The sequence below is a fragment of the Saccoglossus kowalevskii genome, chromosome 2, assembly GCF_978046115.1.
Source record: "Saccoglossus kowalevskii chromosome 2, keSacKowa6.1, whole genome shotgun sequence".
Lineage (NCBI taxonomy): Eukaryota > Metazoa > Hemichordata > Enteropneusta > Harrimaniidae > Saccoglossus > Saccoglossus kowalevskii.
Genome location: NC_140642.1, coordinates 21,115,052 through 21,132,305, shown reverse-complemented (window position 1 = coordinate 21,132,305; position 17,254 = coordinate 21,115,052). Strand labels below are relative to the sequence as shown.

The 17,254-nt window shown below is 33.3% G+C and overlaps 2 protein-coding genes across 2 annotated transcripts; both read left to right on the top strand.

The window, feature by feature from the left end:
- Positions 1-10: 10 nt before the first annotated feature.
- LOC100371682 (beta-1,4-glucuronyltransferase 1-like) lies at positions 11-5,478 on the top strand. Its single transcript, XM_006820368.2, has 3 exons — positions 11-1,047; positions 2,826-2,966; positions 3,152-5,478. The coding sequence occupies exons 1-3, from the start codon at positions 127-129 to the stop codon at positions 3,341-3,343; spliced, it is 1,254 nt and encodes a 417-aa protein (XP_006820431.2). The 5' UTR covers positions 11-126; the 3' UTR covers positions 3,344-5,478.
- Positions 5,479-6,269: 791 nt separating this feature from the next.
- On the top strand, positions 6,270-15,054 carry LOC102804216 (beta-1,4-glucuronyltransferase 1-like). Its single transcript, XM_006820367.3, has 3 exons — positions 6,270-7,412; positions 11,133-11,270; positions 13,032-15,054. Exons 1-3 carry the CDS (start codon positions 6,399-6,401, stop codon positions 13,221-13,223), a joined length of 1,344 nt encoding a protein of 447 aa, XP_006820430.2. The 5' UTR covers positions 6,270-6,398; the 3' UTR covers positions 13,224-15,054.
- Positions 15,055-17,254: the final 2,200 nt, after the last annotated feature.

The window sequence follows — 17,254 nt, the reverse complement described above, 5'->3', positions numbered from 1 at the left end:
AAGTAAAAAAATCGTTTCACGTTATATACACAATCCAGCTGCGAAGGAATTTGTAACTTTAATCATTTCAGCGGGGATTTCAAAAGGAAATGGGTTGACTGTCTACCGCTAAAATATATTTAATATATGTGGATCATGATTATTCGAATGTTAACGCAGCTATTTTCGCGCCGATGCTCTGTGAAGAAAACAATCTTCATTTTATTTTCATTGCTTGTGATCAGACAAGTTGTGAACGTTTATTTTCTACCGAGGTCTCAACATGCACGACATATACACGGGAAAACGCATACTTTAAAAAAATATGGTGCACGGTCAGAAGTGGATTCCAGTGGCCAATTTCGAACGCGTAAGTTCTTCGTTGCTAGCGAAGCTCTCGTCTGGGATAAAGTAGCTGAAGATGATGTTACCATAGTAACCCATAGTTCTGTTAGTGATCTCCATCACTTGGTAGGAATGGCGGAGAGATGGGAGGGACCGATTTCGGTAGCTGTGTTTTCGACAGATATTTCATTGTTTGCGAGTAGTGTGTCCAATCTGAGACGTTGTTTTCCTTTGGTCAAACAACATGTGACGTTTCATCTTGTTACAACCATTGCACCCGGCAAAGCTGAAATTTCCAATGATGAAACAATCCTGAAAGTTCCATGCGGTATGGTTTTACACGTGACACGAAACCTAGAGGACGAAAGCTATTCCTCTGATGACAATCCGGCATACCCGATAAATATTCTGCAAAATGAAGCTCTCAAAGGCAGTATCACAAAGTACATTTTAACACTAAATGTTGATCTGATGCCAAATGCAAATCTATTGAAGAATTTTAAACTGTTCACAGATGCAATAGAAGACGATGCCGCAATACAGAATGTTTACATCTTGCCAGATTTTGAGATTTGTGATGATGATGTACATGAGACTCCAAAATACAAATCGGAGGTATTAGATCTTTGGCGAGAAGGCAAAGATCTGATTAGACCCTATCGTTATGCAATGTGCAGATCGTGCCATAACCATGGCAACTACACCAAATGGAGACAAATATTGGTTAGTTTAGCCTTTTGTTTATCATTGTCAACTTTTGTGACAATCTCACAAATTATATCTAAATATTGTACAATGCTGGGACAGATCTAGAATTCAAATACCTGGTTTGACTCTTTGTAAGTAGAAAAGATGAACCAGCAAACTAACCCAATGACCCCCTTCCCCCCGTTTCTGTCCAAGAAGTCCAGACATGGAGACAATGGTAATGTCTGCTTAGCCATTGAATTATATTGATCATATTTTATGATGGTTCATAGTACAACAAATGTAATTTTGGGTTTATATGCACTCGTATTTTAGATAAAAGTGCAAATACGGCATAAGTTCAGTACAACTCTGTAATCAATCAATCAATAGTGACAGAATCATATTATATAGAGGCATGGACCTCCTTTCTAAGGTCTATGGTAGAGGTGAGTCTAAATTTGGCAACTCAGTGACTGGTAGACTGTACTGTTGGAGCTGAATGTGAGAAAGCTTTTAGATCACAATGTAGCAAATGAAGCAGTGTGGTTTTTAGATAAAATCAAATAATTAGGTTCTTATACCAGTAATACCAAATACACCAAAGTCAGGTAAAGCATATACTTGTAAACTAATTACATGTATGTAAACCCAACAATGGGATTGGTTAGGCAAGGTGCCTCCCTCCATTCTGTGAAGTGCTCTTGCATATTAAAATTAAGGGTTAAAACAGTTACTGCATACACCCATACAATGAGTACCTGTCATTGGAGTTTATAAATATTTGTTTAAAATACTTAACCTTCCTGACTTACCTGACTTATGGTATTCAGGTAACCCAGACTCTGGGTTACTAGAAGGTGCCACATTTATTAGGATGCCAGTATTTTACAACCATAGATTAGATTTTCCACTCTACAATTTCAAATCCAACTCATAGCAAGATAATTGTGTTGGTATTTTGGGGCAAATACTTGTTCATATGATTTCGTAGTATTGTAGAATACTTTATTTTTACTTGTAATACGTTTCACTGAATGAGTATATCAGGGAAAGTGAGAACCAGTGAATTACTTTTTGTATGATTTACATGTACTTAAAAGCAATTAGTTTAAAAAAAACTCTCGTGTCAATCCAGTTTATGGTTTTCAGCAAAATTAAATTCCAGATATCAGGACAAATGGTAGTTTGATATTTCATAACCATATTAGTTTCATGTGTGCAATATACCCACCCCACCCAACTACACCAGCTGCCAATATATTAAACCTATCCAAGGGTATGAAGCCTGCCATATACAGATATGCCAATTCCAGTTTCATTAAATCTTGACTTTTACAATCAACAAGACAGGGACTATATCACTGTTTCATAATGATGAAATTTTCAATAATAACCACATGTTTATTGAAAAACGTCTATAGCATTCAAAAAAAGTCACAATTTGCTGACATACATTTTCAGCCCGATGCATTGATAAATATAGCAATTGTATTTCAGGTATTGATTTCTTGATCTGAGATTTTGAGGGACAGAAGAGGGCTAATTCTATATTACCATTATCATCTTCTAGTCACCTTTCAACCACATGTAATTTTAGAATAGCTAGACTGTATCGCACAACTTACCTAGTTAAAGGGTGGTGGTCATCGCTACGCATCCAGTTCGATATGGGACTCATAGCAATGTACACATTGCGTACACACGCACTGCGCGACAACCACCGCCCTTTAAATATGCAGTACACACAACAAACACAGGATACCAAGACGAGAACTGATATTTATTCATGTTTTTTTTCTTCATCTCAACAGCCTTCTGCTACAAATACTCTAGATTCTTCCTATGAAGTTGAATTCAGATATCCATGGCAACCATTTTACATTTCAAGCAGAGACGTACCGTTGTACGATGAAGGAATATTGATACCAGCATCCCTCAGTAGGGCAACCCAGGTAAATGTTTACAAGATTATAACTACAGAGGGCAGTATTCATAGTCCATACTGTTTGAGATTGCAAAATTTCAATCCTTCTTTTAATTCGAAGCATGTAAGATATAATCCATAACTCTTCATTGCGTTAACCCGAAAGTTGTTTTTTGATTGTCTATTCTTTTAATCCATTTTTCTACTTTACAGCTTTGTGAACTGAATATAATTGGATACAAGTTCATGGTACTCAGTGATGGATTTGTTGTTCGACGTGGATTTACAACTGAGATTAAACCACTGGAAATGGGCATTGAAAATCCACAGACTAAGTCACAATTCAAAGAGCTGGAACAAATATTGAAAGAACGTCACCCATCCTCACAAAACACATGTTTTTAGACTATTTTATTTATCTATACTTTTGATAACAGGCAAGAATAGTATCTATTTTACTGACCAGCTGGTTATCAGCAGGTACTTGGACTTGGCTGTCTTTTCTGGACCAAATATTGTGGTAGTATCGATTATTCATATACCTATACCATATAGAGTACGAAATGAGGTAAGATGTTGCACACAATGGGTGTTTGATGCCTCCACTGTGAAATGAAATTGGCCCCAGAACTAGCATTTCGCCATTGAAGGGCCAAGTCCAGGATCTGGATGTTTAAAATACAATAAAGTTTCAAATACATATAGAATGGCAAGACGAAAAATACAAATGAATACATAGTGAAAACATAATAAAATCAAATAAAAACGAAGAACAAGAAATTGTTAGAAAAAAACAAGTGACAGTGACAGTGTCGATTCTAATCAGCTGTAGCCACGTTTGTTTCAAGATGGATGCCATTATGGTGAATCTACTTTTACTTAAACCATATCATAGTTGAAGGGAAAGGTATGATTTCCATCAATACTTTTTTCACAGCGAACAATACATTTATGTAGTGGCAGTTATTTGTATAAAATCTAAAATTATAGAAGATGATTACATGTTTAGTGTTGCACACTGGTCTCTACACTAATATTTCCAATTTAATCAAAACAAACAAACAAACAAACAAGCATAATTTATTTATTCCTCATCTGCAAATATCTGTTGACAAATTGTCACTTAAAATGAGAAATTATTTTCACATTATGGTGAATCTACTTTTACTTAAACCATATCATAGTTGAAGGGAAAGGTATGATTTCTATCAATACTTTTTTCACGGCGAACAATACATGTATGTAGTGGCAGTTGTTTGTATAAAATCTAAAATTATAGAAGATGATTACATGATTAGTGTTGCACACTGGTCTCTACACTAATATTTCCAATTTAATCAAAACAAACAAACAAACAAGCATAATTTATTTATTCCTCATCTGCAAATATCTGTTGACAAATTGTCACTTAAAATGAGAAATTATTTTCACATTTTCACATTTTTAATTACAAATTAATCTCTTAATAAAAAGAGAATTTCTTTAAAATTAATAATCTTGGGTGGTCACTATAAGGTTTAACATACAAAATAACAGGAATAATACATAAACAACTTGAATAAAAAGACCAAGTTTCAATCACCAGGTATTTTTTTCTTCATTCAATTTTGTTGCATCTAGAAATATTTTTTCATCTTCTTTGTAGTCTTCATAATTTTTATCTTGTTTGGAATCGTATCCAACTTTTTAAACATTCGCTTTGAAAGTTGATAGCGTGATATGTTACATTCTGTGTTTGGTTGAAGTTGGTCATTGTTAAACAAAAATGGAGACTTTATTTGTTGCATGATTAAAATGAAAAAAAAAAAAATAATTACCGGCATGTTAATTCCTGGGATGGTTGGAATACATCAAGGGACCATAATTATGAACTTTTTTTATAAATACATATTTCAGTCTTCCATTGAAGTGAATTCTGTTTCTTTTAAGTGATTATTTATGCATATTTACAGTTCTTATATGGACTGTATAAATGGTACATAGATGCATATTTCATCTGATTTGGGTTGTACATTTCTAATAAGCAATATTTTTCCTTCAATTTCAAGGTTATTTTGGTATTCCAAAGTAGTTGTTATAAAGTACTGAATAATTAATTACCAGTATTAAGAGTTGGTGGTATTTGGGGGAGACTTAATTAAACAAAGTTTAAATGCTTTATCATCTCTATAAAGAAGTTACGGTAGTTACACTGTATTACAACATGTGTATTATTATTATCATCGAATATAAATGAAGCAGTATAAAATAAACTTTGTTATATCTTTTTTCAACAATTGCTTTCTGTTTAGTATTTGTCAGTACATGTTGAACCAACATTCATTAATCTCCTATAAAATATCTTTATCATTACTAAACACTGAAGAGTTGAAGGACGGCAGTCGCCGTGCAGCGTCCTGTTCGATATGGGACTCATAGCGACGTATACAATTTATTTACATGAAATACGATCACCACGCTTAAAGTTTGACAGCATGTCTGAGTTACTGTTGTTAATAAAGAATGCTTGTCATCATGACGCATTGTTTTTGATATGGGTATTTGTTGCATGTAAATTACTTTTATTATGATATTTAAGATAAAGCAATTCTTTCTGACAAGAACTAAAAATCCGACTGTCCTGGATTTATAATACAGTACAGAAAAGATATACAACAAATGTTTCTAGTTGTCATAGTATCTATTATCTGATTAAAATTACTGTCTGAGCAAAACATATTTCTTTGTTTTTAAAAACCAAAAAAAGCAAGCAAAAACCACAAAATTTTGTGTTGCCTATTTAGGCAGGTTCCTGGAAATTACAGACAGCGCCACCCTGCCCAATGAAACTAAATGCTACAATTTTGTTGTCTTATCATTCATTTGGCAGATATCTGTTGCTGAAATTAAGTTTTATTTACTCAATACAATCTTACTGAGTTTTCTTTTCAAAACCTGGTCATTTATATTCAGTCTTTGCCAGCCAATGTTCATCTATTTAGCCATCGCCCCCACCATTTTAGGAATGGCCATGGGAGGTGGCTTCAGCAAAGCCATGCGAATTTTCAAGTTCAAATTAATTCATGAAAAATATATAAATATCAAACATGCACTAAAATATTCTCACAGAATTGCATTTATCGTCACACATCAATTAAACAATGTGTTCTCTGCAATAACCATGTTTTACTCAAATATCAGTTTCACCTGTCAGACAATGAAACCGCACCAGCATCCGCCACCAGCGTTGAAATTGGGACAGGGGACCAGACAGCGTTTGCTAGCAAACGGTAAAGTGCGCATGCGTAAATAATACGGAAGTAGCCAACTTTCAGCTCGGGTCTGTCGAGGTCACGGGACAAATAATACACAGAAAACCCGTCTATTCAGTAGCTGTCGATGCAATTGTTTCCACTATGTAGTCACTGTTATCCAGAGAGGGTAATGCATCACCGAACACGTTCCACTCCACTCGAAAACCATGTCGACATCGCTCATCAAATACGTATGGAGACTTTTTCGCCAGAAATGTTCGACAAGTCGAGTGATCGTGACATTGGTTGCGGCGATCGTGGTGCTTCAGATAGTGCATTTACTTATGCTGTCACGTGTTGGCAATACCCGAGGTAGCCGTAAAATGCCACAAAAGTCCACAGATTCAAACCGCGCAAGAAAAGCTACCAGTCTGCCGGTGAAGCTGTCGGAGGTTGGATTGGATTCAAGTGGTAACTACCAGGTCCATACCTTTCTTGTTGCCAGTGATCTTATTGAACGAGGAACGGTAATGAAAGATGATGTAACTATAGTAACGCAGTGCTCTCCAAATCATCTTCATCTTTTATTTGACCAGGCTGAAATATGGGCAGGTCCCATTTCTGTGGCCATTTTTGCGCCAAACCCCAACATTACAGCCCTATATGTTGTGATTGCCCATCTCCGACATTGCTCATTAAAAATACAAAAATTTGCATCTTTTCATCTAGTTTATCCTCTGCGGCAAATGAGCCAATCCAGGGGATTTAATAAAGAGAACTACTCCAGTAGGCCAATCGAAATAGCCATGCATTGCACCGAAGTGAAAGATTGGATTAAAAACTTTGATAATCTGGACCATGAAAACTATGTTTTGGCAGGAGATGTGCCTTATCCAAATAATCTTCTACGTAACGTGGCCTGGCAAGGCAGCGTAACAGAGTACATATTAGTATTAGACATAGACATAATTCCAAGCAGTGGATTGCTCGCATCATTTAAAAGTTTCGACAGAAGAAGGAAATCTCTCAGCCTGAGTCATTTGGAGATGGAAGAGCCACCTGAAACTGTATACGTTTTGCCTGCTTTCGAAATCAGGGAAGGTATCGATAGAATTTTTACACCCATGAAAAAAAATGAGCTCCTAACTCTCTGGAATGAAGGAGATGTTCGTCCGTTCTACGAGGAAGTTTGTTCAAAATGCCAGATCCATTCCAGTTATACGAGATGGCGAACCTTTGAGGTGAGTAATTATTGCAACTTATTACATCCTTTAAAAAAATTACAAAAGAAAAGAAAATGTATGTAACAATACATAACAATTGTAGTTCAAAGAATTATACAGTTATGTATACATAAAATAGAGATGTATTTATTGTAGTGCCATTTTTCTTCTTTTCTTATGTTGTAGGCAGCCTCAATGAAACGTATTGTTCCTTGTATAGTATGAATTAATTTTGCTTTATTGCTGAAAGCCTGAAAGTTATTTGGTGAAGAAAGCAACAAATAAAATTTCTGTCATTCATATATTATAATTTTTTCATTATCCTGTTTTTTTTAATTTTTTTACATTTATTACATCTCAGCCTAGACTGATTATTATTATAATCAGTTTGATCAGCATTTGTCTTCAAAGATAAATCAAAATGGGGCATCAACTGTGTTGACAAAAACTGAAATTACTGATCACTGAAAATACTAATCTGTAGGTTTCTTAGGTTTTTCTTTTTAGTATTCTTGTGTATTTCTTATGGCTTGAAGTGAGTATAAACAAATTTTTAAAAGCACTACAAATTATTAGTATTAATGTTTTGCTGAATGAAATGTTCCATCAAATGAATAACTGAAACTGGGATATCAAAACTTATTTCCATTGATTGTGATTTCCCTATATCGTTAAGCCTTACTTCGGAGGCTATTTTGGATTTGAAAATGGGTAAAATACCGGTACATACAATTGAGGCGCATAATTTGGGTAGCCCAATTATTTTTCCATGTTTCCTTGAATAGAAGAAATCTTAGACATTTCTTGCAAACAGCAGCAAGTGATTTCTGTAAGGTTTAGTTGTGATGAGTTTTAAGCATCTTAGGCAATAACTAGAATTCTTGATTAACGATTCAAATCTGATTTTGTTTAACAAAACTGTAATTCAATGAACTCTTACCCTCAAATTTATATGACGACTTTATATTTTACTTTCATATCACAATGTCCAAGTAAATTTAAAACATCTAATGTTTTGTACTTCCTAGGTCATTTGGTTATACACCCAAAGCAGAATTCTTAACACAATGTATGATGGTGTTCGAGGTTGTCCAGATAAAAAAATAAATCAGTCACTGAACAGCAAAATCAACAAGTATTCGATATGCATAATACATTAACGCCATAACTACGAAATTTGGTTCATGGCTCAAATTACTTCATATGTTCAATACAACTGTAAAGTTCCATTTGTTCAATCTAATATCTACTGCTATATCATATATTTGACGAAATCCCCGGATGGCCTTCAAGACTGACCAGATACAATGTGTTGTTTTGTCCTATGGGGCATGATAATAGAAAGTAAAACTGGCAAAAACAAAGAATATTTCTTTATTATAGACAATATAGAAACGAAAATGCTTTTTGATTTTAGTTGTAGTATAAAATGAAATGAACGATATATGAAAAAAAGCCTGTGTTTCAGGTCATTGTGTGTTGGCTAAATCATAGTGCATGAACCAGTTGTATTTGCAATTTTAGACAGTTTAAGACAAAATAAAATTTTGCACTAATGAATATTTATTGGTGAGTACTTCCCATTGTAATAATAAAAAACTATTATCACACTAGAAACTGACTAAATTAAGTACTAATTTTCAATTTAAAAAAATTGACATTTTAATTCTGTGAGTCTCCAATGTAATATAGTTTTCTATTATGCTAATAAGATTTAATTATTCACTGGATTTTATTTTTGCTTATTTGTCTGATAGCTAAATGTGTTAAATTAAAACGCAGTGAATATGCGAAGTAAACAATATGATGTATTATTTCCTCCACATTCCAGTAAATTTAAAACCCAGTGAATATCTCTGCATTATTGAATCCACAAAAATTAAACATATTTCCTTCTCCACAGTATATAATATGAAAAGAGAAATTCCCAATGTAATAATTAATATTAAAATAATTATATATTATTATCTATGACTTGTAGTGATATGACTCTTACGTCACTCAAAATTTCCTCAGCTGAAAAATATCTGGGAACAATATTATTATCGCATGTACAAGCCTAGTTATTGGTTTCTTTTATAAATTCTGATCAAAAATGTCTTTTCTTTCAACTTTCTCTGAGACTTTTGAAGAATGTACATTTCATGCACTGAACGCTTCTTTCGGTCTGGCGATTGGCGTCACAAATGTGCGATCTTTGACCATTCTGTGCAAATGCTGTGTAGTATTCAGAATTTGGTAAATACTGCAATCTTATTTCATTATCAGAATACATTCGACCTTTGACCCCCTGGATATAAGAGGTATCATGATTGCAGACCTCAGGTGGTACGTTCATTGCGATAATGTTCAAAATCATTAATTATTTGTATATTTCCTTCCTGAAAAAATATGCTTTACATGCTCTCACAGATTTTGTATAATTGATTTCATTCTGTTGCAAAGTCATTACCTGTTCACCTGCGTGAATCTAAGTATACTATTTAGTTTTCGATCTCGGAATATTCTTATTTATATGATGTTGATGTTGATGTTGAGAATTTTCACATGCCAGTGTTTTTATTCATGTATGTTTTATTTTTTGCTTAGTATACATCTAAAAAAGACTCAAAATCTTGCCATTCCATGATGGTTCCAATCTGAATTTACTGAAAGCCACAATCATATTTATGTTTTGTCGTATTTCCATGTCTGATGGTTCATTTCATTTATATGATTCAGAGGTTAATATACCGAGAATACTGAAAAGTTGCAACGGATGTGTCTGAATGATGGAACTCTTTGCTTTGCTATGTATTGGTTGCAAAAATATGCAAATGAGTTAAAATGGTTACTTTTTTTGTTATTTGTCACAACTCTTCAAGTGCCAAAGTACTTCATAATTGTAGTGGAATGTTATGGTTGTGTATATTTGAATAATCCGCCATTTAAAGAGACATTCTTGCACAAACAACATAAACAACAGTATCTAGAGCTATGAAATAACTATGCAAATCATGTAATAATTTTTGGTATTTTGATGTTATATTCTGCAAATAAGAAAGGTGTCTTCTCAGTCCAGAACAAAGTAAAAACAATACCAACTTCTTATATTTAGAAATTTGAACTCCATATTTGGAAATTTGAACTCCATATTTGGAAATTTGAACTCCATATTTGGAAATTTGAACTCCATATTTGGAAATTTGAACTCCATATTTGGAAATTTGTGCTGAGTGCAATATACCATAAATTATTAAACGACAGAACACCAGGTAGCAGAGTTTTCTCATCAGATTCATATTATTCAACATGGCATCAATAGAGTCAATTAGTTTTACTATGTGTCGCTGTCAATTCAGTATCTGTTTATATTTAAATTATCAAAATCTAGGGAATATTTTGTTAAAATTTTAATTTTACCAACATAATATTTTTGTATATTAATTAAAAAAAGTAATGTAAAACAAAATGAACTTTAAGTTATGCAAGAATAAGTTGGTAGGCATCAAAGTATGTTATTTGCCGAGGTAAATGTTTAGATAATTTTTCATCGATTGTTTCCATGATACCCTGATTTAATACGATATTTCCTTAAATTTTCATTTAAGATTGAGATAATGTGATGAAAGTTTCCATGGACTGAGTCATTTTACTTGTACATCACAAACCTTCCATCACAACTTACCAAAAGATCAGTTGCTGACATTACGGTAGTTTACACAGTATTAAAGTCTCCATTGGTGTTTTCTTTTGCAGTCGGAATCGCCTGATATGATGAACATTGCATATGAATTAGAATGGAAAGATCCATGGGAGCCATTTTACATCGCCAAAAGACATATTCCTAAATACGATGAAAGATTCAAACAGTACGGCTTCAACAGGATTAGTCAGGTAATTAGATCAAGTCGGTTCATTTGTTGGTTTGTCCCATCTATGTGGATCCACTTTCATTTAATGCGGATAATATAACAGAAAATATTTGTTTAAGAAAATTGCCCGGACATGCATGTGTTGTGACAACTGTTGTCAAGACTGCCGACAAACGCCTAGGCATGATCACACCCAAATGAACAGATCAGAAATTTGATGTCAGCTAAAGCATTGTCACTCAACTGAAACGCAAAATCAGTGATTGTGTCTTGCCAATCAACGGGGTAAATCACTTTGAAATAGCAACATAGTAAGCAAATTTGATTCTATGCATGACTTAAGCTAAAGCTAAAGTGCCAACAATTGTGTTATGAGAATAGACGTTGTCTTGAGTTAGTGGAAATACTGAGTAGGTAAATTAGATAAACAGACGTCTGTTATTGGATTTGCCGGAGACAGCTGAAGACCACTATGATGCATGATGTCTGAATGGCTAATAAGATTTAATTATTTGACACTGTGTCTAGAAGAGTAGAGAGCAGTCTGCAAAACTTGCAAGTCTTCAAAACTTGCATCACTTCTTACACTACGACAAATTTAATTTAAATGTATTATTCAGTATACTATTTTGATTGGGAGGGCTTAGAAATGAAATTGACCATGACCTAAAATGATGGGAAAATTCCTTTTCCTTTCCAAAAAACATTTCCAGCTTCACTTTTATTTTGGAATACCGCTTGTTTGTAAAGCTGCTACTGTTACTACTTACTAATTCTTAACTTAGTTCATATATCAGTAAAAAAACTCAATGATGAAAATACCTGCATATTAAACAAAATTATTGTGTTATTTTTATATCTATGAGTTTAAAACTTAATGAATACAGCGAAAATGTTGAAATTGTGAAATTAAAATCTATGTGAATATTATCATACATGTAGTTTATATATATCTGAGCACAAAACACTTAATACACTACTCAAGTGCAAATATTGTTTATAAATTGCATTGCTGTGCAGCATTTTTTGTCTATCAGTCTAATAGTGAAGCACAAATTCATGGTGGACGGAAATTCAGGACAATTCATTTGAGATTTTTCTGGACTTTATTTTTGTAATCGCTTTTCACCCACCAACGAACGTCACTTAGTAAGCGACGATCTTATGTAAGTGCTCGCATAATGGGATATTGACTGTGCATAGGTGTGCAGTATAATATCGTCAGAAGACCAATTGATAATATTTTTTACTCAGGAAATAAAATAACAGACATTTATTCTATATTCAATCGATCTTCAAATATTCTATTAATTCCCAGCCAATATTTTCATGATTTTCATTAGCACTACAAGTTTTTACAGTATACAGTGCATAGTATTTGCATGACTCCCCACCTTTGTCTGACGTTTGGTGGCGCAGTTTCACTTTGGGAGAAGTCGATAAGCCGGAAACTGTCAACTGCGGCAGGAAAAATTTACACAAAGCTGATTTGTTATTTAATTTTTATTTGTTCACAAATGTCCATTTCAGGGCAACAAAAATCAAAAACAAAAAAATTATAAATGCATTTCCCAGGCAAATGTTGGTCAAAATTTGCGCAACGTATTTTATTGTTGCTATTATTGTGTCAAGCGGAGCTATTTAAGATATTGTTTGTTTGGCAACAGGTGGCATCAAGCTGACATTCTTCTTAAAAAACTGTCAATTGTATAGCTGTGACACTTTCAGGTTCAAATATTCGGCTTTCAATTGAATTGTTTCCGTTTCCACTTCATGGTTTTAGGTTTGTGAAGTCCACATTGCTGGCTACAATTTTTCTGTTATGGACACAGGATTTGTTGTGCACAAGGGATTCAAGACGTCAGCTGGAATGCAAAAGCGATTCAAGGAAGACGACCAAAACCGCTTGTTATTTAGACTTTTCAAAGAAGAATTGAAAACCAAGTATGAAGAGTCCATGCGGAGGTGCTACTGAAATGAATAAAAACTAATTCCTGATAGATCTTATAATCATTACTCATTTTAACTTTAATGTGTAGATATTTTAACAAATAATTAAAATAACATAACATTTTTAATGCGAGACAAAATATTTATATTTCAACTTTCAGCTCTTGTTATTTGTTGCACTGACATTCCTACAGACTTGTTCTGTTTCCCAAGAACGAAATATTTATAGAATTTTTAATAGATTTATCTATTTAAAACAGAACTAAAAAATACATTGTGCTGCCAGTGTCTCAAAACATTGAATTACCTACAAAAATAAGTATGGAGAGAATTTGTTTTGGGGTTGCCATTGTAAATGGTGCATTAGGGATACCCATGCCATTTAACACTGCTTTCATCATTAGGGGGGGGGGGGTACTGATTATTTATTATTTACACTATGAGCAATAATACTAGCAACCTGTATGTACATTCTCCTTGAATTTTCTGACATGCTATACTTATTATGTTATGAATGAATGTTTAATAGAAAATGTGTTAATAAAACAAATAAATGATTGAAAGCAAATAATAATCCATGCAGCTTCACAACTTAGGTGTCTGGGTAGTGTTTACCGCTCCCTGCTCAGAGTGCAGAAGAGAAATGGTTAACGGCGAGATCGTTGGATGGGAATTTGTTTAGGTAATTTTAACAAACATGAAATGCAACAGGTCGTGTTTTGAAAAACATATTTCATACATTTTTACATTAGTTTCACTACGGAGCAATAGAATTGTGTAACACTACCGGTACTTCCTTGGATTATATTGGTGTACACAACTTCCTCTGGATTCATTCAAAACAGCTGATCATGAAGTATAACAATTTCAGAAAATTCCTCTCCTAACAGTGTATTATAGCTGCGACTATCTGTGCGATTACTTCATTGATTTTTATCAAAAATGTGTTCTAAAAATCATGCAGGGGTGGGTGGGTTTAGCGTGCTTGTGTTCTCTAGGTTTTCATGTTGAATAACCCCTAAAAATATCATCAGCATTGTGTAAACAAAATGTAAAACATGCTGCCAACTTATTTGCATTTGCTGAACAATTCTGATTTATTTCTTTCACAAATCATAGCTGTAAAATGTTTTTTTATTTGGGCTTTTAGAAAAATATGTATAGTATTTGTGTTTAACTTGGGGGACTGTGCTTGTTAGTATGATCTTAGAGACAGTGGGTAAAAACAGATATTATTGTTACAGTATTTCTTCTATTAGTAGCACACGCACTTAAGTAAATTTCAGAGGTGTTTTTTTATGGTCAAAATATAGTACTATTTTAATGATTGACACACAACAAATGCACTTCTGTTGGAGATAAAGCCAATATTTTAAAGTGTTCATTCTGGAAAGTGTTTCTAAAAATCCACTCAAAATCGAAATAGTTTTGTTACTGTAAAATATTGTATTTTCACTTGGAATTTAATTTTCGCTATTTTCACTGAAGAAATGATTCAGTGAAAATAAAATCCAGCGAATATACCTTTTTTCCTATATTTTACATTTAACTCGTCAAAAATCTGTTATATTTATTCAAGTGCTTATAATTCTCTGGCTGAAACAGTACCACTCATTATAGATCTTGAATTTTCAGAGTATAATGTTGCATCTTACTGCATCCACATAGAGAGAGCGAAATTAAATGTCAGAAGACAAGTCTGAAGAAAACAAATTAGACTTCAGCTCAAAAATGTAAATTTTGTAAATACATGTTACAGTAGAATTTCATTTAACAAAATTGAATTTTCACAAAAGTGACTCATTTTATCATGTACTGAATTGCAAGGTGAAATAAATCTTATTTTTGCAGAATGACTTCTTGGTTTCAGTGTTGATTCTTTGTGACAGTTTGTAAGAATGCTTTTTACGTTTATGTCACCAACGATCAGTATAATCTAAGAATGCGCGAATTGGGCTTAATTTTTATCAATTTGTCGATATGCTCCTATCAATTGTTATTGTCGTCTATATTCTGTCTGAAGCTTCTTACAAATGAACTAAATTCGGTAGTTAAGCCACGATTCATGCATGAAAAGCTATTTAATAATACAGATCGAAATTGTGCTTGCAGGGTCATCTTATAAATTGTGAAAGGAGGAACCAATGATTGCACAGGAAACGAATCACAGTCCAATCTTAATGGGAAAATGCTTTAAATCATATATTGATTTTGTGATAAGGTCCTATTTGGGTCATCGATCAGAAAATCCTATGTGCGCTACTGTGACTTGATAAGATGCTGAAATATGCTGTAATTTTCAATCGTCGTTGAAAAGATTCTGATATCGTGTGAATACGGCAACTATTGCCATGACAATATATTATTCCTTGTATCAATTACTATGGGAGTCTATACTTCTGTTAATCCCACTTGGTCATGTGATCCGTTGTTTTGGCAGTGTTTATTTCTTAACTCCACACTTATTCTTTTGTCTTTATGCAAGATTAGTAATACTCACAATAGCGAGTCTTTTTCACATGCATATCCGTAACATTCACAATTTGGTTCACACATACGTAGATTAGTAATGAATAATTTGCACATTACGAGTAGACAACTTAGACATTGGTAAAACATCAAGATTTAACATCTTAGGGATGAATGAGAGAACCCTCAACTATTGAGAAAGTTGGCTGAGCTTTGTTGAACCACAGTAGGATGCTGTAGGTTCCTACTCCCAATACATCCTTACTCTTAGAGACTTGGGTGGGATGGCTGTACAAATGAAGATGTTTAACAAATACACTTGCCATCATGCCAAGACAAAGCGCTGAATAGAGCTATTTGTGTCCCCTACCGTAATTAATGGATGCAAAGTATTGCTTGCATTCATTGCTCGTTATCAACATGGTACAGATCATTAATGAGGCTCGGCGAGGGGTATTTTCATAAGCTGTAATTGTTTTTTTCGTAATCGTGTCATTTAAATAAAAAATCAAAGAAAGCTTAGAAAGAACTCCCGTGTGCTGAGAGTATTGGAGACACATTAAAAATTAATTCAAAATTACTTGAACTTGAGATGTTGATGGAAACGCAGAAAACTAATTATGCAAATTAGGTAACTAATATGAACAGATTTAAGTGTAAAACTAATAAGGTCTGCACAATGTACCAAGTTTCATTGAAATGTGATTAGAACCAAAATAATATTAATTATTATGCTAATTAGAGAATTAATATGAACAGATTTTAACCCAAAATTAATCAGGCTGTCTATTGTCTTAGAGCACTTATGTACCAAGTTTTATTCAAATGTGATGATCAATACTTGAGATATCAGTATTAATTAATTGTATTAATTAGGTGATTAAGAAGCATAAATATTTACCAAAAACTAATGTGGTGTATAGTCCTAGGTTCATTGAAATGTGATGAGTACTCTTTAAAAGTTTCATTGAAATCCAATGAGTGGCTTTTAGACATCAGTGCAACAGCCATAGAACAAAAAATTAACTAATTATGCAAATTAGATAATTAATAGGCACAATTATTTATCCCAAAATTAATCAGGTCTCTGCACAGTCCTAGAATATCTGTCGCAAGTCTCATTGAAATGTGATGATTAGTACTTGAGATATCAGGTGAAAAGCTGAAAAATAACTAATTATGCTAATAAGGTGATTAATATGCACAAATATTTACCCAAAAACTAATTAGGTCTCTGCACAGTCCTCAAGTTACTATGTACCAAGTTTCATTGAAACATGATCATTACTACTTGAAATATCAAAAGCTGAAAATTAATTAATTATGCAAATTAGGTAATTAATATATACTGATATTACCCTAAAAACTATCAGGTCTGTGCAGTGTCATATGACATATATGTACCAAGTTTTATTGACATGTTATGATTAGTACTTGAGATATCAGTGGAAAAGCCGAAAATTGATTTATCATTATGTAAATTAGGTAATTAATAATATTAACAGATTTTTACCCAAAAATAATCAAATCTGCGCATTAGTTCAGAGCATCCATGTGCCAAGTTTCATCAAAATCCAATGAGTGGTT

Coding starts and splice junctions, on each gene's coding strand:
- LOC100371682 (XM_006820368.2), top strand. CDS start 127: ATGTGGATCATGATTATTCGAATGTTAACGCAGCTATTTTCGCGCCGA. Junction 1,048..2,825: donor CCAAATGGAGACAAATATTG/GTTAGTTTAGCC, acceptor TCATCTCAACAG/CCTTCTGCTACAAATACTCT. Junction 2,967..3,151: donor CCCTCAGTAGGGCAACCCAG/GTAAATGTTTAC, acceptor TCTACTTTACAG/CTTTGTGAACTGAATATAAT.
- LOC102804216 (XM_006820367.3), top strand. CDS start 6,399: ATGTCGACATCGCTCATCAAATACGTATGGAGACTTTTTCGCCAGAAA. Junction 7,413..11,132: donor CGAGATGGCGAACCTTTGAG/GTGAGTAATTAT, acceptor TTTCTTTTGCAG/TCGGAATCGCCTGATATGAT. Junction 11,271..13,031: donor GCTTCAACAGGATTAGTCAG/GTAATTAGATCA, acceptor TCATGGTTTTAG/GTTTGTGAAGTCCACATTGC.